General features: G+C 35.4%; 1 protein-coding gene across 8 annotated transcripts in view; it reads left to right on the top strand.

Annotated features, from left to right (window-relative positions):
- LOC109108993 (cadherin-13-like) overlaps window positions 1-27,038 on the top strand; it is a 355,177-nt gene that overhangs the window by 209,874 nt on the left and 118,265 nt on the right. For all 8 annotated transcript variants that reach the window (XM_042744284.1, XM_042744288.1, XM_042744283.1 and 5 more), the window contains one exon: window positions 14,356-14,500. In XM_042744284.1, coding sequence (XP_042600218.1) covers window positions 14,356-14,500 — 145 coding nt within the window. The remainder of the gene's footprint in view (window positions 1-14,355; window positions 14,501-27,038) is intronic.

Raw genomic sequence — 27,038 nt, 5'->3', positions numbered from 1 at the left:
CCGGCCGAGAATGTGTAGTTTCTGCAACGTATGCCCTTATTAGTTTATTTATGGAAGATTCTGATTAAGAGCTCTCTCAAAATGTTTTTCTGTTTCTGCTGTGTTTGCGTCTTTTGCAGTATATGTCTTTACTTGGGGGAGTGATTCCCTAAATGAAGATGTATTTATGCACACTTCCAGAGTGGATTGTTTTGTCATGCCCCTCTTTAAAAAGTGGAAAAAATGGCACTCTTCCATTTCACTTGCCCCACAGGTCTCTAAATGAGTTGTGTTATTGGAAAAGGGAAGTGCTGCTCACACGTCAAGGGACTTGCAGGGCAAGATCTGAGCCGGTCTTAGAGGCTTTCTCAGGCGACAGCAACCACCACACAAATGTGAATGAATAATGCCTTTAGAGAGGCAAGAGCCATTGCTCTAGTCTGAAACACCTCCCAAAGCCCTGGTGACTTTTTTCTACACATTTCAGCAAGCAATTATTTTTATCTGGCTGCTGCTATAAAGGATCTTCCTCTACTCTCATTTTCACTCTTTCATCGTTTATTCCATCACCTTACCTCATCCCTTTTTTCTTTTAAAGTCACTCTATTTATACCTATGCAAATCAGTATTTTATATAAAAAAGAGAGATTCAGATGTACTTGTCCTCCTTTCATTTATTGTATTTCTCAGAACCTTAAAAAAATACCCTTTAAAGGAATAGTTCACCCAATAAATTTAAATTTGCTGAATATTTACTCACCCCCAGTCCACCCAAGATGTAGATGAGATTTTTTTTAATCATTATGGAGAAATGAAGCATTCCATCATTTGTTTACCAATGGATCTTCTGCAGTGAATGGGTGCCATAAGAATGAGAGTTCAAACAGCTGAAACATCACAATAATCCACACGACTCAGTTCATCAGTTAACATCTTGTGAAGCAAAAAGCATTCATGTTTGTAATAAACACATTCATCCTTAAAATGTTTTAATAATGGTTCATTACAAACATGCAGCTTTTCACTTCACAAGATGTTAACTGATGGAATGGAGTCATGTGGATTGCTTGTGAATTATTGTGATGTTTTTCTCAGCTCTTTGAACTCATTATGACGGCACCTAGAGCTGTGCAAAAAATCAAATACGATTTTCATGCGCATCTCATCAGTAAAGACGCTCCTGTAATTAGTAGTATATCTTTAGCACGTGCGTTCAGATCAGGGTTGCCAGGTTTTCAGGTTTCCCAGTTGCTTCTCAAAACTAGTCCAAAACTAGCCCAATCGCGTTTCCAGGAGGTTCCCCGATAAAAATTGCATCCCGGGGTTAAAATATAAGTTTTTTGTCAGGGTTGCCTTGGTAAAATTCTAATTTTAGGGGCTAAATATCACGTTATTGGTATTGGGGTCGCTTCAACCCGCGGACATGAAAAAACAACCGCAGACTTGGCAACACTGGTTCAGGTGGAGCGGCATTTACTACACAGAGCCGTAGTCCACTGACAAGCTACACAAAATCGCTTTCAGAATCGACAAAGAATCGCCTGCGATTTTAAAATCAATTTTGTGTAGACTGTCGGTGAATTACGGCTCTGTGTAGTAAATGCCAACCAGTGTTGCCAAGTCTGTGGTTGTTTTTCATGTTCGCGGGTTGAAGCGAGAAGCGACCCCAATACCAATAACGTGATATTAAGCCCCTAAAATGTGAATATTACCAAGGGAACCCTGCCGAAAAACGTATATTTTAACCCCGGGATGCAATTTTTATCTGGGAACCTCCTGGAAACGCGATTGGGCTAGTTTTGGACTATTTTTGAGAAGCAACTGGGCAGGATTGTTGTGTGAAAACCTGGCAACCCTGATCTGAACGCACGTGCTGGAGATATACTACTAATTACAGGAGCGTCTTTACTGATGAGATGCGCATGAAAATCGTATTCGATTTTTTGCACAGCCCTAACGGCACCCATTCACTTCGGAGGATCCATTGGTGAACAGATGATGCAATGCTAAATTTCTCCTTATCTGTTTTGAAGAAGAAACAAACTCATATACAACTTGGATGGCCTGAGGGTGAGCACATTTTCCTTTTTTGGTGAATTACTCCTTTAAGTGGATAATTTATGGTCATGGAGAAAACAAATGTTTTTGCTTTGTTTTTATGCTCACTAATTATGTGCACTTCATACATATTCATGAAGATTAATGAGCCTTTTAAAATACAAGTAGTAATCTAATCAATAAGTGTTCAATCATGATGCTTTCGGCATTCTAAATATTCCCACAGTGCTTAGAGGAAAAGTGAGGTTATGTTAAAAAACTACTCTGTCTTGTCTTAAGGATGGATTGCAAATCAGTTAGTGTGACCGGGCGAATATTACATCAGCTAATTAATATTCATGAGTCAATCTGTTAAGATTTACAATTAGTTGCTCCCAAATTGTCACAATGTTCCTATATGCTCCTTTGTTTCTGGAAACAGTGTTGAGAGTTTATATTAAGAATGAATTTGATGATACATCTGATGATAGAATCTGGATGATCAGTAAATTTTAAGATGCTGGCAAAACTATCTGCTTTGGTTGTGTAGAGTTGTACCCTCTTGTTGGGAACTTGCAATACCAACACACTTTAGCCACACTGTAAGTTGTAAAATAAGAGAAAACATGACAGTAGAATACATTAACACAGAAGTTACAATAAATTGTGTATGGTGGAAAAATCCAAAGCTTGTTTCCAAATGGAAGCGGCTTGTGTCCGGGCTGTTCCCTCAGGTCTGGTTCTTCATGCTTCCATATGCCGCTTTGATAATGGATGCAGTTCCTACAGTCTCTAATGTACAAAGTAACGAGGCCTACAGTTTGAAGCACTTGCACCTGGACTATATTTGCAGAAAAACAAGATGCATGGTTTGTTCATAACCCAGCAAATACTCTGTGCACAGTAATATTGTGTAACAGCTGCAATAAATTTCAAGTTCCTCAGAGTGTTTTGCTGTTTCAATATACCTTTGCTTTCACTTTTTATCATCCCATTAGCCTCTCTCCTCTTCACTCTGCAATGAGCGGCAGAAAGAGACAGGAAATGAGTCTAGCACTCACGCTAGCTCAGCTGCTCTCCGATGGCTCTTTGAAATATTTAAAGTCCATGCAGACACACAGCAGATGTGAACAGGAATCGTGGATTAGAGATTGTCTCACAGGAGTTCCCTGGCAAGATGTCCCAAGTCCACTTACTTTGCTTGGTGTACATATACTCATGCAGAGTAATTAAAAAAAAAAAAAATCCTGAAATACAAGATCGATTCATTTAGCTTTCAGAATAACTTTTGTTCTCTAAAGGAGGCATGAAACCTGACTTCATTATTTTACTGTATCTGTTCTCCCAACAGCAGCTCACTGAAATTTGAGATTCAGCATAAGCAATACAGTTGCCTTCCCAGTGGATGGAAGGATACATTGATGGATTCATGGCTAGCTGGTTAAGACTGCATCTCCTCTTGTTTTGCTACAAGTAGAAAGTGCTGAAAACTGTAGGTCCTCTTTATTTTGTACATCAGAGACTATGGAACTACTTCCATTGAATAGAAACATGAAGAACCAGACCTGAGAGCCAAGCCCTCATATGTATTCGGCTAATAATACAAGCTGTTGCCATTTGGAAGCACAATTTGAATTTTCTCACCATACAACTGTCATTTAAATGTGTACTGTCTGCTATCATGTTTGCTATTATTTTAGTCATCCATCCTTCTCTTTCTTTCAATATGTCTCAAAAGTTATCCAACCTCCATCTGTATTCGGACATCTTACGTGAGGGTTTCTGTTTCCAGCTGGACAGTCTTCATAGGAAGTCTGTCCACTATATTCTTACCAGCCGGTTCTTTGTATTTGAGGGTCAACTGTGAGTGCCCTTCCCATATGGCTTTTTTATTCATGAAAGCTTAGCATTCTGGACAGATCTTAACAGCATAATGTTTTGAGTGTTCATTGTTAAGTTCAATCAGTGTTTTTGATTAAAGTTGTATTTTTGCAGACAACTAACACGTTTTTTTGTTAGGTTTCTTGTTTTCCATATATTCATCTTTGAGTTTTAGAACTCTAACTTGCTGTTTTAACTGAAGGGAAGGATATTCATTTCTACAGCCACCATATTAAGCATTAAAATTTCCCATTCATTTTTCCATGGTTATCGCCTATGCAGTCTTTTATTTGTACATGCTTTTTTTTTTTCTGACTATAATAACTCAAAACTGCTAAATGTTGCTGGGAGTCACTCGTGTGAGGAAATGTCACATTCAGATCCATTCCTTGAAGATTTCTATTGGGGGAACCTCTCAAAATTGTCCAGCCCAGTGGACTGGAGTCTCAGAGGAGATCTCCAAAGAATGCATATTGAGAATATGTATAGCTTCCTTTACTTATTCACTACCATTTTAATAAAATGTTTTATTCATTTAGTAGAGTTTTATTCGTTATTAATTGTAAGAGAATGATGAATATGACATGGATGTAATCCATATTACGTGGGTAAAGCCATTCAGGCAAAATATGAAAGGGGAAACAGTTTGAAAAAGTCTTCATTAATTAATATTTTACTGCACCCAGCAAACAGTATCTATGATCAGAAACATTGTGTTCCATTCTGCCTCTACTCTGTGGATATAATTCATAGAAAACATGAGACTGTCATATTCTTTGCAGAGAAAAATAGGAAGGGAGGCTATATCCTTATCAATTCTGTATTATGAAGACATGATGAGCTAACAAACATGGCGTAATAGTGTCTAGAAGCTAATTTTAGCTAGAGAAGCTATTGGTGTGAACATCTATAATTTTCACTGTTGTGAAGACCCCAATTTTCTCATTCTCACACAACCCACACACAATAAAATGAAATCACTGTCTGCTCATACACTCCAATTTTCGCTTGGGAAAATTTCTAGGGATGCTAGCAGAAACTACTACCTCGCTGGTAACTACCTAACTCTGACCTCGCTGGTATAATGAAACAACAGGCATTGCAGTGGGCTGAAATGAGGAGGAATATTTCTACAGGCGTACTGGGATGTGGCGGCTGCCTCTTGCTGTGACACTGTCGGGAGAATTTAACCTTACCGGGAGGCTTTAACATGAACATGGAACTTTATAATCTTTTGAACCATGTCATTGGCAAAATGTCACAGAGATGCTCATCATGCCACAAAGCACTGTGCACAGCAGTCTGAAAAAATTAAAATTCTGGGAAGATAGGAATCATTCATAGGCATAGCAAGAGTGTTACGCTTCAGTGTTTTTTTTTTGTTTTGTTTTTTTGTGCTGAATGAGATTTCTAATCTTTGAAACTCAAGTTTACATTCCGAATGGTGCAGAAGAGATTTAATATAAATCTTGGATCCCACAGGAATGAACTTTAGAACAAATAAACACATTCATGTTGGATTCTCAGGCTGATATTACAATGTTGTTCAGTAGAAACAGCACTTGGGAATAATGTTCTTGGATAGTTTACACACTGATTCAACACTTAAACAAAATCAATATATTTTTTAAATAAAAAAAAACAAACCAAGGCTGCATTTAATAATAAAAAATAAATAAATAAATAAATAAATAAATAAATAGAAAAAAAAATAAACATAATATTTTGAAATAGCATTATAATTTAAATTACCTTTTTTGTGTTTTAATATATTTTAAAATGTAATTTATTACCTGAATTTATTTATTTATTTATTTTTGTAGAAACCATGGTACATTTATGAAGGCTTCTTTGATGAACAGAAAGTAAAAATAAATCAATGAATCAATAAATCAATAAATAAAATTATTTTTATTTGAAATGCATCTACTATTTATAATTTAATGCATCCTGTAATTTAATGCACCCTTTCTGAATAAAAGTGTTAATTTTAAATGAAAATGTATGTAAAACAAAGTATGTTACAATTAAAACATACAGTTTATAAAAATAATCTAGATTTTCAAACATAAACCTCATAAATGATGAAACGTTAACCAGAAACGGACAGGTTACTGGGTCCCATCGGCCACTGTTTAGTTAAACGTTCTCTAGTTGTTAACACTGATGTTGTTATTTTGTTGTCATGAGTATGTTTGCTAATAACCTGATGGAAATGTTGGCAAAGGTGCCATGTTACATTTTAGCAACTATAGTATTTAGTTTTTTATTTGTAGTTTGCCACTAAATGCATTTCCACGTGTTTTGCCATAAATTGTAGGATAAACTTCTAATAGAGGGTCTAATAGATGTCTTAAATATAATAGCGTTTGTTTTTTAAATGTGTAATTATTCATATTAAGATCATTGAAAATTGCTGTTTACTTGGCAACTTGTTATTCATATGATTGTCTTTAGTTAGAGCCAATAGTTAGATTATTGTTTCTATTGTTGTAAACACAGCTAATGAGGTGTAGAGAGACAAATGCTGTATTTTCAAGTGTTTGTTTGCAACTGCATGCATGAACAGATTTCTTAATTGTATCGTTGTGTCATGACTCAGTCACTGTCAGGTATAATGGTGTATGGTTTCTGTGGTGTGCGCTAGACAGCTGGCAATCATTTCCATCCATCAGAGCAGATAACAACCTTCATAGTATGACAAGTCTGGCCACATGTGCTGCACACAAACCCTCTCATTGATCTCTTGTTGATTGGTGATGTTTCAGTATAATGAATAATTAATAAGGGTACTGAGTTAAATAGTTCATTTTTCAGAATGTTCATTTTCAATGGAACTATCCCTTTAAATATACTGATGATGCTATTGTAAGAAACCCTCTCTTCATATTGATGTGAGAGCGATGAATATATAGTAGAATGGCCCAGTGGGAAAGGGTATGGGTGAATATTATTTGCATAGTATTGGCCAATAATGGAACAACTGTGGTCCTTTTTTGTGGTGAGTTCAGACATAAAGAGAGTAGAAAGCGAGATTTGGAGGAATATAAAGTCACTAGAAAGACAGTAAATTCAAACAGAAGAAACACGGACAGATGTGGTCTAAGCAAAACAGACAGTCTGACACTGGCTGCATGGTAGTGTAACAGCCAGAATGCATGCCAATGGCCGGATGCCTGCTCCGAATGTAAAGTGATCACACCAGCACAGGCTGCCTACAGCATTACAAGAATTACTGTAGGTCTGCAAATTGATTAATATTTTATAGCATTTGCATTCTGATCATTTCAGTTGTTAATGCATTTAGTTCCAAGAAAGAAAACTGTATAACCATTAGGTTCAGCAATTTGTATGGATACCAGGGTTGTGCATTCAGAACTGAATTAAGAATACCCTTTAATTCATATTTAGTGCAAGATGCGGAATTGCAATTTTGAAATGAAATGTAGGGAAGTAGAATTAAAATGGTTGCAAAAACATAACTATAATGTTATATAGCATGTAATCAATTTAATTTAATAATTTAATCAATAGATAAACATTAAAAAAATCAATTTATCACATCTACTACTGTCCAAGGAAAAACCATATACTGTTCCTTCCAGTCTTCTGTTGTCCTCAGAATTGAAGTGATTTCAGTATGTTTGTGCTGTTTGTTTTGTAGCGGATCACCTGAGGACGCATTGACTGCGGTGAGGGGAAAGAAAGCACTTGTCCGTCTCCTGTGTCTTAAGGTTCACAGGGTCCGTGCGAACACCAGCGGGGTATAAGTGCACTTGACAGGGATGTAAACACCCGTCAGATGAGAGTCAAAAAGAGCAGGTGGTAGAAGGGGAGGGCAATAGGATGAAGAAAACAGCAGCAGCACTGCCAGTTAAGGCTGGCGTCTCTGTGGGGAGAGGGTTTGGGAATATCAAAGGTGCTTTAAAAGGAATCAGACTTCTGTATATGCAAAGGGTGCTACTTTTTGAAGTCGCCTTATGTAAGTTTCATCCTTCTCCCATACGGATGATTGCATAGTTGATACAATGGATGCCTGTGAGCATATGTCTCCTGAAAATGAGGCCTGTAACTGTGTGTGCTGAGAAGTGAGCTCCTGTAGTGCGCTGACGCGCCTTTTTTACTGAAAATGAGCCACGCTGGGGGGTCTGACGGGGTGTAATGATGTTTGATGTCTGCTGTAATGTGTGCACCACACTTGCCGTAGCTTAATCTGCTATGAATGTTGTTCAGCTTCAGATTTAAAAGGAATACATATATAAAAGATGTAAAGGAAAGGGTTGACAGTTCATGCTGACAAGATTAATGTTAGAATTTGAGGGAATCGAGGGAGGTACTGATCAATTTTCTTAAAAAATGCAAATGAATTAAAAGGTTCATAAATTTTCTTAAGTCTTTGGAAATTAAATGGATAGTTTACCCCCAAAATTAAAAATTGTTATTATTTACTCAAACTCATGTTGTTACAAAACTATGAATTTCGTTCTTTTGTGGAACATAAGATATTTTGAGACATATCTTAGTGTTATTTATTTATTCATTTATTCATTCATTCCATGAAAAATCTATTTAAATAGTTCTCTGTAAATACTGTATCACAACCTCATTTATTGAAACTAATCTCAAACAGCTCATTTCAGACTTTTACAATATAATAATATTTGCTTACATTTGATTAGCATGGCTTCAGAGTAAAATGAATGAATGAATGAATGAATGAATATTATTACTTTTTATTTTAAATTATAATTGCAACTTTTTTGTATTTGCAATTTTATGTCTCATGTTTGTTTCTCAGAATTGCAGCTTTATTATTCATATTTGTGACTTCATATCTCATATTGCGACTTTGTTTTGCAGTTTATTCCAGTAATTGTGACTTTTTATCATAACCTAGAGTGTACTATCTAATAATTGCTAGTTTATATTTCACAATTAGATTTTTTTCTTAGTTGGGGGAGGGGGGTCTTTCCTTCTTTCTTTCTTTCTTTCTTTCTTTCTTTCTTTCTTTCTTTCTTTCTTTCTTTCTTTCATTTACTTCCAGGCTTATTGTATCCTAGATTTTCAGTGTCGTGTCAGACTTTTAGATCACAGTGCAACTATCAAAAAGAGTGTCTTTTTGGGGGATCATAGCAGTAGGAAAGAGTGGATGAAGTATGTATTTTATTTAAGATCCCTGAACCAACTGTTATTCATTTAAGGTATTAGAAGACTTTTACATACACTTAAAGGGAGAGGCAACACGTCAGCTAGTGGCAAAACTAATCGACTAGTCGTGTGGACCCTAGTAAATGTTGTCTCTCTGTGAATGCTGGAGCTCAGAGCAGCAGGCTGTGATGATGTATCGAACCGTTACTGCTATAAACTCTGGTGTGGGGAGTCTGTATCATTAAGAGCATTAGATCTGAGCATTAGACTGACCCATGCCTCCGCAAGAGACAGAGAAAGCAGATGAGAGTGATGTCATGCATTACTGGCAGCGATCGCAGCACTCTGGTAATGTGCTGGCAGAGCGAGGAACTCCCCCGTTTTGGCCACTCTGCGTAATGGATCATTCCTGATGGGCTCTTAGGGTAATGCAAAATGGCAAATGCTATCATTGGTCATTTCCACTGGGGTGAGAAGGGAGGGGAGACTCATCATCCGTTAACGCAGCTAGGAGTTACGAACCACTAATTTGAGTTCTTAATGTTCCTGTTCTGAGCCAGGGAAGTTGTGAGTCACAGTATGAGACAGGTGCCTTTCTAGGAGCTTTTAAAAGTAGATTTTTGTATAATATGAAACTTACAATGACAAATTGCTTATTTACTTATTGTAAGTAGTTTTCTTAAAAGCACCTGCCTAAATGCACCTGCAAATTTTTGTAAGATTTCTTATTTTATGCAGCCCCACCATTGCTTAGATATTTATTTTTGGTTTAAGTATCTTATGCTTACCAAGGTTGCATTTATTTGATAAAAAATACAGTAAAACAAAAATAATAATATCAGAATTCAAAATTATTATTATTATTTTTAAATGTAATTTATTCTTGTGATGGCAAAGCTGAATTTTAGCAGCCCCCAGTCTTTAGATTGATCCTTCAGAAATCATTCAAATATACTGATTTGATAGAAAAAGATTTATTTGTATTTTTTTGTTGTTATATAATATAAATTAATGATAATTTTAATAATAATAAATTGTAATAATAATAATAAGAAGAAGAAGAAGAAGAAGAAGAAGAAGAAGAGGAGGAGGAGGAGGAAGAAGAAGAATTGTATTTTATTTTATTTTATTTTAGGAAACTATTATTTATTATTTATTTCAGGATACTTTGAAGAAGGGAAATTTTAAAATAACCTTGTTTTAAAATAACATTTATTTAAAATTCCTGTAACAATGCAGAAGTCTTTACTGTCAATTTAATTTGTCCTTGCTGAATAAAAGTTTTAATTACTTTCTTTAAAACAAATTACCCTCAAACTTTTGAATGGCGGTGTACTCCTTTTCTTAAAAAGAAAATCATAAATGCATAAATAAATAATAATAATAACAATAAAAAAATAAATAAACATGCTTTGAAAGTATATAGAGTTTATATGAAGAATAAAGACCAAATATTAGCTTTTATTTCCATTATAATTTGTGCACATAGGTTGATGGAAAGGAGACATTGGAAACAAAGAGTTATGGAAAGGGCACAAAAAAGCCATCTTTATGAAAGAAAAATTTAAATAAATAAATTAAAAAAGTTGCCATTTTAACAACATGGCATCAGATATTCATTGCTTAAGTAATTTTTTTACCTGGTGAATGTACTATAAGAAGGACACATCCTTCTTCTAGAATGTTACTTGTAAAGAGTAAACTTTTTTAAGAGTACAAAGGAGGCAATAAAGTGCAAGACTGTCAGCACATACTCTTTATTTTTCCTCCCCTCACCAAACTAAAGTTCCAAGCATTGCTTCAGCACAGACTACAGGTGCGCAAATAAAACATAAGTCTACAGGGGAGCATTAGAGGTGCCCAGTAGGAGAGTTCTGAGCTCTTTTATCAGACAGTGGTTTGCGTCAGGTTAACGTGTTGCACAGGCCAATTGCTCAGGAGCGTCTAGTAAGCCGTAATATGTCTGGCTGGGGTATGATGTTTGGTGTACAAGCGTTCGCGTTTGTGTTTGAGACAGAGAGACAGGACGTGCTATGCATTTCGCTGCCTTTGGTTTGCGTCGTGCACCTCTCGGGGGTGTGCGGAATGCACGCGGTTACGGCACCGCTCAGAGAAGGGAGGAATGAATAAGTGATGTGGGCTTTGGGGAGGCCCAGCTCTGAGGCAGTGGGACTGAGAGATTGAGGCACAGAAGCGAGGCAGATGCTAGCGCCTCAGCCATCATCGCGCTCTCAGGTGGGCCCTTGTGAAACTTCACACTGTGAAAAGCAGATAAATCTTTTTTCTCTCCTTTTCTTCTCACGAACCCCTCCCGTCACACTCCCAGACGCGTCCCTGCGCTGTTGTTGTTGTTTCATATTCATTCTCATTTTCCCCACATGGCTCTCTGCGTTGTCTACCTGTTTTTAAGGCTGTGTATGGCTTCCAGTCTCTCAATTTCTCTTTATCTCTATATGAATCTATTCTCCCCAACGGGTTTACCTCTTTTTTCAGTCACCTTGGACTCTGTGGTTTGGCTCGTTGCCTCTAAGGGAGGATTTTTGGTCCTGTCAGGCAAAAACAAGCTGGGAAAATGGGATAATGAGAAAGAGTTGTGGAAAAACAAGGCTTAAAGAGATAGTTCACCCTTCATGTACTTAACCATGTCCTTGCCAAACTGTCCTTTTGGTTTCAACATCAACATTCTTCAAAATAACTTGTGTGTGAAGAAAGTAAATCTTACAGGTTTGGACCTGTAACCTGAGGATGTCTGAAGATGAATTTTAATTTTTTGGGGTAAACTATTCCTCTTTTGGGTGAACTATTACACTTTAAGCAAATTGTCTGCTTTCACATAAAACCTGTTATAAATACTGAATTTAGCCGAGGGTACACGGTTCTGCTTGTCCCAGAAATTATATCTCCGTATTTTTCAGCAATTTGACTATACTAAGATTCAAAATGTTTGTTGCAAAATACAGTAAAATCTAGTTAAAAGTAATCCAGACATGTTTGTTTTGCTGTTTTAACTAAATGAATAGTATTTAATCTTTTCATTTAATAATTTATAAGTACCAATATAACAATATGATAATAAACAGCAATGATTTTATTTTATTTATTTATTTATTTATTTATTTATTTATTTATTTATTTATTTATTTGATTCAGGATTCTTTGGGAATATTCAAAATAACAACATTTAATTTTATATTAATTTAAATGAAAATCTAAGAAATGTAACATTATAAATGTCTTTACTTTCACATTCAATAAATTTACTGTGGCCTTTCTGAAATCTTGTGGTAATTCTGCTGTACATATAGTTAAAAGTAATCCAGTCATGTTGTTTTGCTGTTTTAACTAAATGAAAGATGAATGGTATTTAATATTTTCATTTAATAATTTATAAGAACCAATATAACCATATGAAAATAAAGAGCATAACATTTTTTTTTTATTATTATTTTTTGTTTTGTTTTTAAATGTGTTTGCTTTCACATTCAATAAATATAATGTGGCCTTGCTGAATTCTTGCTGTATTTATTACAACATTTTAAAATATGTAAAATACCACTGTTGAAAATATTTTAGTGATGATGCAAGCAAATCTTCAAAAGAATTAAAATAAAACACAGTAGATTTGAATGAATCTATTCAAAGGTCTGATTTAAAGCTTTGAATCAGCTAATTCAAACGAGGCAAGTTCACAGGTTTCAGTTTTAATTTGAGTAATTTCTTTGTCACTTGCGTCGGCAAATTTCATTAAAATATTTTTGCCTCACTCTCATGCACTCATGTGGCTGCAGGACAGGAAGTGATTGTGAAAACATGTTTAATGACAGTCTTTAGCTTATGGTCACATAAAAAGTGCATTAAAATCACACCTAATCATACATTGCTTGTCAGCACAAATATGTCATGAATATTTGATATATAATCTGGTTTTAGCATTTTCAGACATGTAAGAAGCAGGGCAACTGAATCAAATTGTGTAGTGCCTTCATAAATTGCCTGTGTATTTCTGAGAACTAGTAATCCATTCTTTCTCTGTATCTCTTCTCCTCAGCACCATTAGAGCAGACAGGCTTTCATACCACAGATCAGCCGCAATCACAGACAAACACTCATCTCCACTCAGGTCTTCCAATAATTGCTGACCACAGGCAGCATAGGTAGCCATTACCCATGAGGCCGTCCTAAAGACCCTTGCAGTCCATATCTGCCATTTTTGCAACAACATCCATACTATTTGCTTCATGTTTGGTCTGTATGTCTGTTTGTTTCTGCAGTAATTGGCATTTTTATGTCTTATGTATTCCATGTAAATATTCATTATTTATATACATTTTCATAGAAATTAAAGCACGGACAAAAGTTTTTGGTAACACTTTACTTAAAGCATTTATTTATAATGCATTATAAAAGTAGTTTTAATGCATCAATTATGCCTTGTAATGATGCATTGTACAATTTCATGAATAATTGTAACCACAGTTAATACATTATAACACTTATCAATTCATTGTTATAATATGCATTTTAAATTTGGTTATAATTATGTACGACAAGATATAATGTATTACACACATTATGAATAATTATAATGCACTGTACCCTTTAAAAACCCTTTATAATGTATTATATGTAAAGGCTTTAAGTGAAGTTTTTTTTTTTTTAATCCAAAATTTCAACTATTACAATTATGCTTGAGATGACACTAATTTCAACTAATTTTCAATCAAATTACAGTTTTATGCAGAAGCTGAGTATGAAATTAGCCTGAAGACAAAGATGTGTATTTTACTTTTAAAAAATTGCTAATTTAATTTCCATCCCAAATGAGTCATTATAGTTGAGGTAGAAATGGCATTTATTCATGGTGGTTCTGGTGTTACTTATAGTATGCAAACTATATAAACTAGTAATTTTGAAAAGTGTGTATTTTTAACATTCAAAAGGGCCTGTAATTGAAGAAACACCCCACTGTGTCATATCGGTGTGCAAATGGTGGAAGAAAAAGAGAGAACAGTGTGAAGTGTATCTCTGGATATTGTTTTTGTTTGTGCCATATACCTGATTATTCTTAAACATGGTACATTTGTATTTCTTCAGCTGGCAACACAGGATGTTCCTTTTATTAAAAATCCTGTCATCGAAAGTTTTTTTTAGGTTTCATTCTTACATTAAACTGTTTGCCAATCATCTCACATTGATACTGACACTGAAAGCAACCAAGCACGTTATTTCCTCAATTTCTGCCAGAAACAGCTGAATCTTTCCTTTTTGCACATGTGTGTGTAAATTACTCTCTTCCTCTCTCTCTTACAGCTCCAGGTATCCACCACTGACCTAAGTGGCAGATTGGTAGAGGGACCAGTTGACCTGGACGTGTCTGTTATTGACCAGAATGACAACCGACCGGTGTTCAAGGAGCCGCGTTACTCTGGGGAGGTTCTGGAGGGCTCCCCCACAGGTACTCTTCCCTGACCTAACAGTGCTCATGCTCTTGCAGGTGGAATGGATGTATCTAGGGAACTGATTACTGGAAGAAGAAAGTCGAGATCAGAGTTGACTAAGGGTCTAAAAGTCTTTGATAATAGTGGTTGAAGAGAATATATGGTTCGGTTTGATGGAACATACTGTAGCCTGTGGACGATAAAGATTGTAACTTTTGTGGTTTCTCATTAGTTGGGTTTGAATCTCCTTTATTTTGTTCCTCAGATTTTGTTGGCAGGTTAAAAAGATGTGTGCTTGTTACTTTGAGTGAATGTATGATTTTCACCTGGCAGATGGTAGAACTGGTGTAAATATCCCATAGCCATATTGAAGAAGGGATCTGAGCAGTGATTCTCAATGATGTTTCATTTGCAATGAAGATAAGCATGGTTTATGTTGACAACAAAGTTTGCAGTTGAGTTATTGGCGTGAAACCAATTGAAATTTTTAGAAAACAAAATTATCTCTTTTCCTTTCTAGCTTAGTGTTTTTATTATTATTATTTTTTTTTTTTACGTTTAAAAATGTTGCTTCTGTGTTTATATAAATTACAATTTAAGTGTATGGAGTCAGTAAGGTTTTATTTATTTTTATTTTTTTAATTGGTCAAATGTGACAATAAATGATGGCAATGCTGACTACAATAATAAAGGGGAAAAAAAATAAATAAATTATATATATATATACAAAATTCAGAGGTGGCTCCTTACTGAACTGAGTGAAAAAAATACAATATATATATATTGTATTTTTTTCACTCAGTTCAGTAAGGAGCCACCTCTGAATTTTGCACTTGCAGGCCAAGATCACTCAGTTCTCTTCAGAAAATATAATACTTAAATAAATAAATAAATAAATAAATCAGTTTTTCAGATTTCATCATCTTACTACATGAAGAATATGCAACACCAATAATGTGTTTTACATCATGGCATATAAAGCATTTGCAAAGGGTTTCGCATAATCTATTTTGTTTCTTCTCAGTATAGCTATAAAGCAAAAAGGACATGTTTTATTTAAAAAAAGGAAATGTAGTACACTTTGGAAGTCATCCCTAATGAGCAAACACATTATCTCTGTGCATGTATGTTCACACCGCGCGCTGCAGAGATATCGTCGACTAGCTAATCGTGAGCATCCCTCACAAATGGCAGCCGGCGTTTATCTCGCCACAAGACAATACTACATTGTTTTCATGATGTGTCTGATAAATCAAAAAAGAATTGGACCATTTACAAACTGCATGACGCTCTCTTCAGTCCCTTGCCCTCCAGAAATAAGAAATTCATTGAGACACAACCCTGTCCTTAGAGGCCTTAGCACTGCACTTCCTTTTCTCAATCCTTTAATCATTTTTCCCATGATTCTGCAGCAATTCCATCACAGCACTTTGCTTCTTTTCCACTTGTACTTTTTTTTATGGTTTTTGTGGCATGTCACCATAAAGTCCCCAAAACACAAGAAACATGGTTTCAGAGAGTTTAAAAGAAGGGATTTCGCCAACCTTCATCACCCACACTCGCACCAAAAATACACCCCACAAACAATTAAACATACCCTTGTAGCTCAAACAGGAATGTGAACCCTAAATCAATGAGAATAGCAAGCAGAGAGATCATATCAGATCTTTTTCTCTGTCAAGAGTGGGCTGCGCTGCTTTCATTACAACGTAAACAAACAGACATCAGCCTCAGACATCAGTGATGAGGACAGGATGAACCGATCCAGTTCTTCACAGGTAGAGTAGGCGGATACAATGTGCCTGTTTCGGATACATTTAGCCCGGGAACAGTAATGTGTGCTCAGTCAGGAGTGAGTTAGGGTGGAAGGAGATGAGAGTCCCTAACAGTGGGAAACTTTCCCCCTGCTTCCAGAGTTGCTGTAACTTAGTTAAGCAAAGTGGGTTTATCTAATCGTCAAAAGAGGAAATTAAATTTGGCTGAAAGACTTAATGAAATTAAACTAAGACCTTCATGCGACCAGGGAGAAGATAAACACCCACAGGCCAAGCGCTGTTCATTGGCTTTAGTCAGAAACTGTGTCTATATATAGGAAAGCTGTGTCTTGTACAATTTAATAAGTATATTGCAATAATTATAAAAATGCAAAATATTTTTGTTAAATATAGAGTTCTGGCATGAAACTCTAGATGGCGCAGTCTGATAGTTCTAACTCAGTCTGACCTAATGACATCATCACATTGCACAGCTAATTGGTTCTCTCCTGTATCTGTAGCCAATGAGCTCACTGCTCAATATTCAAATACCTGGCTTTGTTTGCGTAGCAGTTCTGCACCGCACTTCAGAAACACTCCACCATCCCCAGCTCCACCTGTATAGATTTGCTACAAGGTGATTCACGTATGCTACAGGGTTATTCATATGTGTTATATGTGCAGCAGCAGTATTTCCTACATGTTCACAGCATGACCAAATACATTAACTTTGTCATGTACATTACCATGCCAATCTCTCCGAGAGTTGTCATGACAGAAATATTTATATAATAAAATATTTTTCATTATGTCTTTCAGCCATTTATTTATTCATTTATTCATTCATGCAATGATTCATTAATTCATTCATTTATTTTTACTTTGTGTATATATAATCTGAAAAAAAAGTTTTAATGTTTGTAGTATTTAAAGAAAAATACATATACTAGTATGTGTGTGTGTAAATATATATAAATATATATATAAAATGTATAAATGAAATATAAACTATGTAAACCGTGCATTTCTAAAATATTATATACTAATAAATATTACAAAGGTTTTGAAAATGTTTACACACACACACATACACACATTTATAGAGAGAGTGGAAATATTTATATTAATATAATTTATATTGTAAATAAATGTCTAATATATATAATTTTTTTTCTGAAATACAGTACATTTATGTATTTGCATTTATATATACAGCACATAATAAATATACACAGTACGCATACATACTGTATATTATGTAAACAAAAACGTTGGATGTTATATTGGATGTGATTAATTGCGATTAATCATTTGACAGCACTAATATGTATATGTATGTATGTATATATATGTATGTATATATATATATAAATATATACAAATACATAAACACATATGTGTGTGTGTGTGTGTGTGTGTAAACATTAGTCAACATTTGAAGTGGATCAAAAAAGTTCATCAAAGTTGTCCTAAGACAAGAACACATTTTGGTTTTAGGTTTTAGGACAACTTTGATGAAAATCCACTTCAAATGTTGACTTGTGTGTGTGTGTGTGTGTGTGTGTGTGTCAAAATAAATAGAAAGAGTATAATATATATATATATATATATATATATATATATATATATATATATATATATATATATAGATATATATATATATATATATATATTATACTCTTTCTCTCTATTAGACTCTCTATTAATCCCAAGATTGGAAAAATAGATTTGAAATGGCATATAACTTGAACTGAAGAGGCGAGTGCATAGTGTTTTTTTTTCTTTCTTTCTTTCTTTCTTTCTTTCTTTCTTTCTTTCTTTCTTTCTTTCTTTCTTTCTTTCTTTCTTTCTTTCTTTCTTAATATAAAGTAAAAAAAAAAAAAAAGTTTCACTGTCTTTCACTGTTTCACACTTTATTGCCATCAGGACTGAGTGCCTCTTTTAAGTTAATTTATTTTTTGGCTCTTATTCTTTGCTACATTTTCATTGCCATGCCTATCACCTTTTAAGATACCTTAATGGAGAAGATACATGATTTATGGAGAATAGATCCATTTTAGTGTCTATTGCCTCTCAATTATAACAATTTTCCTTAGAATAAATGTATCATTTAAAAAGCCTTACACCATTCATCAATAAAAGCTGTGTTTCTATAGTTCCATTATCTTTTATATTAATCAAACAAGTTGCTTTCATTATTTTCAAAGTGTCGTGTCCTGGCCAGTTGTTCAGAGGTGCAGAGTTCCTGTTCAGATTGCTATTGTCGCTGTTCTAGTCAAGGAGCATGTGTGCAGTGCATTGTGGGTGCAGGTGCACACAGCAGGGGCTGGTTTTTTTTCGGTGACTTCCTCTCTCCTCTTTAGGCTTGTGTATGTACTAGTGCAGATGTGCACAGCGTGCCTTCTCCACTATGTCGAACTCTCCTGAGTGCCTGGCAAAGGGTGGATGAATGTGTATTGCTTTTTTAACGCCTCTTTTCAAAGGCCCTGTTAGACACAAGACTTTGCCAGTGTGTGTCCGGAGAGGAAATGAAAAATGGGAATTGAGAGCTTTTTAAAGAAGCCTACATTAATCAGCACAGGAACCAACAGTCATGGGCCTCCCACTCGGGTCTCGGGTTTAAGATATTCTGCCCCTACCCCCTGCCTGCATGCAATCAGCATGACCGCTGGCACAGGTTAGAAATTAAAGAGCTCAGCATGGTGCCTGATTAGTGAAGCTTTCTGCAAGCTGCCTTTTCAACAAGTTGCAAGGCTCTGCGACTTCATGCATGTGTGTGCACGTGTTTACTGCTGACAGTGTTATAAAGTGCCAAGTCAAGATGAACTGCTGAGTAAAACGACATTCAATGACAACAAAATGTAGGGCAAGACTCTATAGATGGAAGTTGGTTTGAAGATAGATAAAGTGAATACTTTTACAATGTGAAACTATTTCTATTTTAAATAAATCTGTTCTTTTGAACTTTTTATTCATCAAAGGATCTTAATTTTTTTTTATCAAGGTTTCCATAAAAATATTAAGCAGCACAACTGTTGTTTTTAGCATTCAAATTATAAGACTTTCTTTCTTTCTTTCTGTCTTTCTTTCTTTCTTTCTTTGAGCAGCAAATCTGAATATTACAATGATTTCTAAAGGATAATGTGACGCTGAAGACTGGAGAAATGGCCGCTGAAAATTCACCTTTGTTTACACTGTTTTACATTTTACTGTATTTAAATCAGTTATACAAGCATAAGAAAAGTCTTTCAAAAACATTAAAACCCTATTTTTTATTTTGTTTTATTTAATTTTAATTTTTTATTTAATTTTAATCACTGTCTTTTATATTTACTTCTGTCACTGTTTCTATTTTTATGGTTACTTTGGCGCAATAATAGTTAAGGGGCTTGACTTTGACAATTTGTTTATACAGACATTATTTGATCAATTTGGAGTCTCGATTTGAGAGTCCCACCTGTTTGTAAATGTGTTTTTCAATTCCAAACACTCTCTATGTAATCAGAGCCAATAAAACCAGGAACATGCATTAGGAAAGTAAATTGGGTCATTGTTGATGGTGGCAGTAATGAACATATGGTTTGATGTATCAATTTATCTCTCTTTCTCTGCAGACTCCTCCCCACCTCCATCCTCACTCTTTTGCGTGTGTCGTGCGAAATGTTTATTTTGTTCTGAATTGGGAGGACAGTTACCTATAGGGGGAAACGCAGCAGCACTCTGACATTTCTGTGTGTGGTGATAACTGAGCAAACAGCTAGACTTCTGGCAGGCCTTTATTCACTGGCTCTCTTTCTCTCTTTCTTCTCCCTCTCTCTCTCTATTTCTACAGGCTATTTTTTGTTGAGGAAAAATATCTTCATTTCTCAGTTGCCTTTCCTCTTGTCTGCTCTTTGGTTTTTCTGTTTGTGAAGTCTATAAAGGCTTTCTGGGTTCTTCATAGCACCTGTGATTTTCAGCAGCTCGAAGGAGTGTTCCAGGTTCAATACAAGTTAAGCTGTATTCACAGCATAGTTGGCATTGTGTCAATTACTTTGGAAAATAATTTCAACTCGTCCTTCTCCTTTAGAGCACACATAAAAAAAGAAATAACCATGTCAGGTAAGATAGCAGGTAATATAGACACTCAAACAGAGAGAAGCACTGACTGGTCCCAGAAGAAATTATTGACTCTTTAACATTGTTGTATATAGAGCACAGCTTATTACAACTACAGTAAATCTTTTAGCTTCTAAATATGTTATATGAATATAAATATAAAATGAATTTATTATGAAGAGCAAATATGCAATAGGATATAAGCAAGAATATATGAATATGACTAGATTTGAATCTGTGTGTGTTTGTGTGTATACAATCAAAACAATTTCTGTCTTTAATATTCAATTTTTTGCCACAAATACCGTCAATAGAACCAGAATATGAGAATATGGCTTTTGAACATTAAATTTAAAATATATTTACATGAAATAATAAAAAAATAGTTCTGCAAGAAAATGGCAGCAAGAAAATGTATTGTATTATTAGTACAAAATCTTTCAATTTTCTAAAATTGTACTCTAAAGTAGTATTACTGCTGTAATATATTTATTGATTTAATAAAAAAAAAACAAAATAGAAATAAAAATACTATATATTTTTTAAATAATTATTACTATAAAATATTTTATTTTATTTTATTTTTAAAAACTACAAATTTAACCTGAGACAGTCTGGAATATATCTGAGATAGATAGATAGATAGATAGATAGATAGATAGATAGATAGATAGATAGATAGATAGATAGATAGATAGATAGATAGATAGATAGATAGATAGATAGATAGATAGATAGATTTGTTGGTATACCATGATGATACTCATTTTGTCAAAAACAAATAAAATAAAAATAAATAAATAAATAAAAGGAACTGGCGTACAGGTTGTGCCATAGCTTAGGTGGTTTGTCAGCAGCACTGACCCGTTCAGCCTACTGTAATCAATGATGTTCAGCTCTGTGGCAGAGGTTGGTGACTACCTGCTGCTCTGCCTGTATATCCTCACCTCCTGACAGGACTGTTCACCATCTCAGCCGTGTCACAGCCTCCGGCCTGATGTGGCAGCTCTGAGAAAGTGGCGTGGAGCCGGCAAAGCGTCAGCCTCAGAAAATAAAAGGCTAAAAAAATCAATAGCTAATTGCCAGGACAGGCCCCCGAGGAGGGCCGGCTAGACCCCAGCTCAGATTGATCTTGGCTAGAAAATGATTGGGCCGAGGGTGACACTAATGCCGGCAGGTAATTTGTAGCATAATGGCATGATGTCGGTGCCATTAGGATTTCCCAGAGCCAATGTCTCCCTCACAGAGCTCTCACAGGATGACCCCTGCTCCCTGCCGCCGAGGGGCTTTTCAATCCCACAATGCCTCATTATCTGTCGATCAATCCCATGCTGACTGCCATATTATAGACTAATACTGAACTGTGCTCTGAATTGTTTGTGTTGAAGTAAAACTCCAGTACTAGACTAAGAAAGAAATAGATAAATGAGTTACTGAACACTTTTGTGGCTGCGTACGATATTTAGTTCCAGTCCAAACCTTAAGATATTTAAAATAAATTGATATTGTTGTTCTGTTTCACTCATGCACACTCTTCCCAATTAACTTTTGGTTCTAACCTATAAAATACAAACTACCTGGCCATTTTTAATGCAAAAGTTACTTAATGTTAATTTCTTGTTTATTGAACTGTTACAATGTGTTCAAGCAGTTGTTCTGAATAGGAGTGCACTACGTTAGCATGAATGCAAGTGATGTTGCTTAATTGTCACCTGCCTTGTTTATTCGCTCTACCCTCCTGTGTGATTTTATCCCAGCTGTGTCTATCACATGAGAGTTCCTTTCCACTGGTTTTGCACAGATATACCCCATGAGGAATGATACAGGTGTTCAGGGCACCATCTGCATCCCACAATACAGCTGGATTAGCTGTCACTCAAAATACGAATATCATTCAGAGTACAGAGTGCAAAAGTGCCATTGCATTGTCACTGCCATATTTGTCTATCTTTAGATTCATCTACTAAACACCACAGACCACAGTAAGCAATTATGTCATCAGTATTTCATTATAGTTATTTATAAATTTATAAACTATTTTGAGAATTTTCTGCCTCGTTTGTGGTTGAAATGGAACCAGCTAATGATGAGCTTGGACCAGCCATGAACTAGATACAGTAGCATGTTTCAAAACACCGCTACTAGCTTGAGCTGGATTTTCCAGCAGTCTCCTTGAGTTTATGATTTGATACTCTCCAAACACTCCGTCATTTGAATATATTTCATGAATTCAGTGTAAATCACATCAGCACACTTGAACTCAATGTGCTAGCCTGCATCATTTCAAAGCTAAATTGCATCATTAGGCACCATTCAAATTGATTTTTTTCCCTTTATTCTCTCATGCACTCTTGCATCTTTGCTTGTTTACCATCCTGGGGCTTGCGATGCAAATGGAGTTTCAGGGCCCTGTGAAAGGACAGGAGGGAGCTGCCCCAGACATGAGTGGTGGGCTGGCCGTGGGCTCCCTGTGGGGGTTCCGCTACCCGAGCGCTTCTAAACTATTAAAGAGCTTCTGCTCTTTCCTCTACCCACAATCCAGCAGCCCGCTGCATGCCCGCACTTGATTATCTGTCCCTCACTCTTTCTCAGTGAGGAATAGAAGCAGATAGAGCGTGCAAGACACAAGAAAACCAATCTCGGCCCATCTCCCTGTCTCGTTGTCCCTTGTCTTTGATGGCTGATGCTATTTTAAAGCCCCGGGACTCCCAGAGCTCCAGGCCTGGTTATCTTCCTTTCACTCTTCCGCTGGTACATTTCCAGATGAGATAATTGTATTAGAAGTGCTGGCTTTTAAAGCTCTTTGGAAAAAATTGAAGGCGAACAGCAGGTTCCGAAAACATAGTGTTTGTAAATAGCATTGCTGTTTTTTCTTGCTTTTCTAGATGTTTTTGATCTAAAGCAGGGTATAATCTTGTTATCATGGCTTGGCAGTAATAGGGTAAATATAGCATCTTTTGCTCCTTGTTAAAGTACAGCTGTAGTTTGTTCAGTTTAGGAAGGATTGACATCCACTTTGCTTTCTGTAGTTAAGCCTGAAACACAAGTTTAGTGGGTCAGTGGTTTAACATAAAGATAATTGGCTTCTAAGATGCTATGTAATGTCAAATGATCTAGATCCAAATCAAGTGCCATTTAGAGCAGTGATTGTAAATCAGGGGGCTGGTACCCAGGGCCAACTAGGGGTCCTCGGCAAACTTCCGGGGGTCTCCAATAAGTGTACAAACTATTTAAGCTCTGTAAAGTGTACAGCATGAAATATCATTATTTATTTTTATCACACCAGAAGTACCAGAGGTACATATCAGTTCAGGAGGGCTTTTTCATATTGTATATATATATAAAAAATTATAAAAAAAATATATATATATTGTATTGGTGTCAAAAAGGCTGAAAGAATTTTTTATGTCTGCTATACAATAATTTTTCATATTTTTAAATTACAGTACATGACATTTATAGATACACAATGCAACTTAACACAATGCAACCATTTATTTGCTATGTAAATATGGTTATAGAAGAAATAAAAGAGAAAATCAATTATCATTGAAAATATATACAGGGAAAACATTTTTTGGAAATATTTTGACAACAGTAGCAAATATTTGGGTTAGATTTTGAATGGGACCATGTCGGTTGGAGATTTTCAAACTTTAATTTTAAATTTATTAATAGTTAATAATTGTAATATTAAAAATATCAAAATCAATTAAAGCCTAATGATTTATAAAACATTTATAAAGGGTTATAAAATAGGTTTATAAAAAAAAAATAGCAGAAAATGAAAAAGAAAAGAAAAGAAAATATGCAGCAGCAGCAGCCATACTATACCACTCTGTTCAATTTCTTATCTCTTTAAATCAACCATTAAATTGCATCCAGATGATAATGGGTGCTTTTGCAAGTGTTACATGGGTGAAAAGTCTCAGGATTAAGGATCAAGTGTCTTTCTGAAGCGAGCTTAGCTGTCAGAGACATACTCTCATCTAAGAAGCAGATATAATCACACTTTCTTCAAGTGTCATTTCAGATGCTAGTTACAAAATACAGTGGAGAGAGCAGCTTTTGACTCTTCTAATCCTTCGGTCCATGATCTCCAAGTTCTCCATGTCCTTCAGGTGCCTCCCCTCTTCCTGTCCATTACCACTCGCGATTCAGTTTGACGGGCTGTGAGAAGATAAGCTCTAAAGGAAAGACTGGAGCTTGTTAGATACCAGCTGTTTCCTAGCCTTGCCTATTTTAAAATATACCAGACAGGCTTGTCTGGACAAAAATGTGGACATTAATATCCCAAACAAGTGCTTTTTCTGTTCTCACCCTGACTCGTTCATGTCTCACTTTTTTTATTATTATTTTTTGTGTCCCACTTTTGTGCATAGCCAAGAGGATTGCTGCCTGAGTGCACATTTGCTTTAGGGCCTGAACGCTTTGATTGAATATTGATCTCAGATCCTGGCGGGTTTGGCGAGCGTGGCACCACCTGGGCTTGTGGGATAGTGGTGAGCAGTTTTCTGATACTACCACCACCCCAATCATTTGCCTCTTTGCTGTTAAAAATTATGTTAAATTGTGTCAGAAAATAATTTTCAATGGCTTGTGATTAGTCAATTAGTCATCTGTCCCAGTAGTTGCAAAAGTTTGGGGGAAGTTATGTACTGTATCCGGCTTAAAAAAAAAAAAAAAAAACTATTTATTGAGGAAGGTTTTTTTTTTTTTTTTTTTTTACTGGAAATAAATAAATAATGGTGAATTAAATCATTTAAAAAGTCACTGCAAAACTTTTTATACAAATAATTTGAGGACATGTATGGAAAATGTTCACAAACTGTGTCCCAAAAATCAGACAGAAAGATTCAGTTAATTAATACATATTATGAAAGATCAGAAGCACAAAAGTGTGGAGAAAACAAGTTGTTTTCATTTATTCTTTTAATTATAAAACAGGGAGAGAGAAAAATATGACAGGTGGAGAGGCAGTATTTATTTTAATATTTTTTTGCTCTATAATAGTATTCAATGAAAGCTCTCAGAAGTCTTTGAGACATCCTCAGATAAACTTTTTGTTCACACAAAATGGACAGTTTTTCAGCTTTTTCTGTGAACTCTAAATAGAGTAAAAGTGACATGTTTATTTCCAATTTCCAACATGAAAAAAAATATTTTATTAAGTTTAATAGTAAAATTTAATATTAATTATTAATGTAATAATTTCCTGTGACAGTAAAGCTCAGGGATTATTTGATGAATGGAAAGTTCAGAACTGCAGCATGTATTTGAAATCTAAATGTTTATGACATTACATTAATGTCTTTACTGTAGCATCCTTACTGAACAGAAGTATTTCTTTCTTTCTTTGAAACAAACAAATCAATCACTCAATCAGTCAATCAATGATTCAATCAATCATCACTGTCTACAAACCTTCAAATGGTAGTGTACATTTAAAAGTGTATCAGTGTTTTATTTGTTCACTGAATGAACATCAATGATGTTCAGTGTTGTTTTGGACGTTGACTTTCATTATATAGACAAAACGATAACAAATATCTACTTTGTGTTTGACAGACAGACAGACAGACAGACAGACAGATAGATAGATAGATAGATAGATAGATAGATAGATAGATAGATAGATAGATAGATAGATAGATAGATAGATAGATAGATTCATTTTTCTCTTTCATTTAATTCCTGTATTTGAAAATCGCATCTGTTTTTCTCTGCCAGTAAAAATCTGAGTTGTAGTCATTGCAGGACTTGATCCCATCCGTGTTCAAGTATAATAACGTTGCATGAAATACATTAATAGAGGAGGTATGTCTTGTAAACCCAGGTTTAAAGCTGAGCGAGGAAGTCCATAAGCCGTCTGGTAAAATCTCACAACATTCCAGCTCAGTAAAAGAGGTTTTACGGAGGCATACGTGCGTTGCATTAATAGAGAAAGGAATAAGGTCATGGCAGCCTCTTTTGAGTAGAGAAATGAAGGAAAGAAATCAATAGCAGAATGTCTTCGAGGCGAACGGAGTGGGTTTGACATTTATGAGGTGGCAGGTGTAGAGGTGCTGTATGAAAGGAGAGAACGGCATGGACTAACTGCACATACAGACCACCATACGACGTAATCGATAGGCCTCACGGTCCCACCTGGGCAGCCTCAATCCCTTAGATTTAGATATCATAAGAAAGCCGAGTCTAAATGTGTACTAAATTAAATGTGCTTCATTGTCTTATTTCCATCCCGACCTCCCAGCAGATTTGACAGACATCGGAATAGATTTTCAAAAAGCGCTACGAAACTAATAAAGCAGGCAAAATAAAAAGTGGAAGGCTGGCGTGGTAATATTTCCCTGAAGTTTTTCATCAAATGACTTTGAATTGCTTTCCACCCTTTCATTTGTCAAGATGCATTCAGGTTTACTCGGTCCCCTGAGGTACACACAAGCATGGCATTTTAGCTCCACAAGTGAAAAAGCTTCTTAATTACTTCGTAGTCCTTTTATAGTTTCATGCATCATAGTTTTGAACATCAAAAGTGATTTCCAGACAGCACTCAAGAGATCTGGATGGCTTAGCTCGTGCCACAGAGCGAGTGAAAAAAGGAGTGGGAGGAGGAACAGCTACTGTATCAGCTCGACTGACAAGAGAAAATGACTGGGTGAGCTTGTAATTCTCTCTTAAGTAACTGGTTATCTGAGGACAG

Source organism: Cyprinus carpio, chromosome B18 (genome assembly GCF_018340385.1).
Source record: "Cyprinus carpio isolate SPL01 chromosome B18, ASM1834038v1, whole genome shotgun sequence".
Classification (NCBI taxonomy): domain Eukaryota; kingdom Metazoa; phylum Chordata; class Actinopteri; order Cypriniformes; family Cyprinidae; genus Cyprinus; species Cyprinus carpio.
The sequence above is the reverse complement of the archived record's forward strand: the minus strand, read 5'-3'. Positions and strand labels throughout refer to the sequence as shown.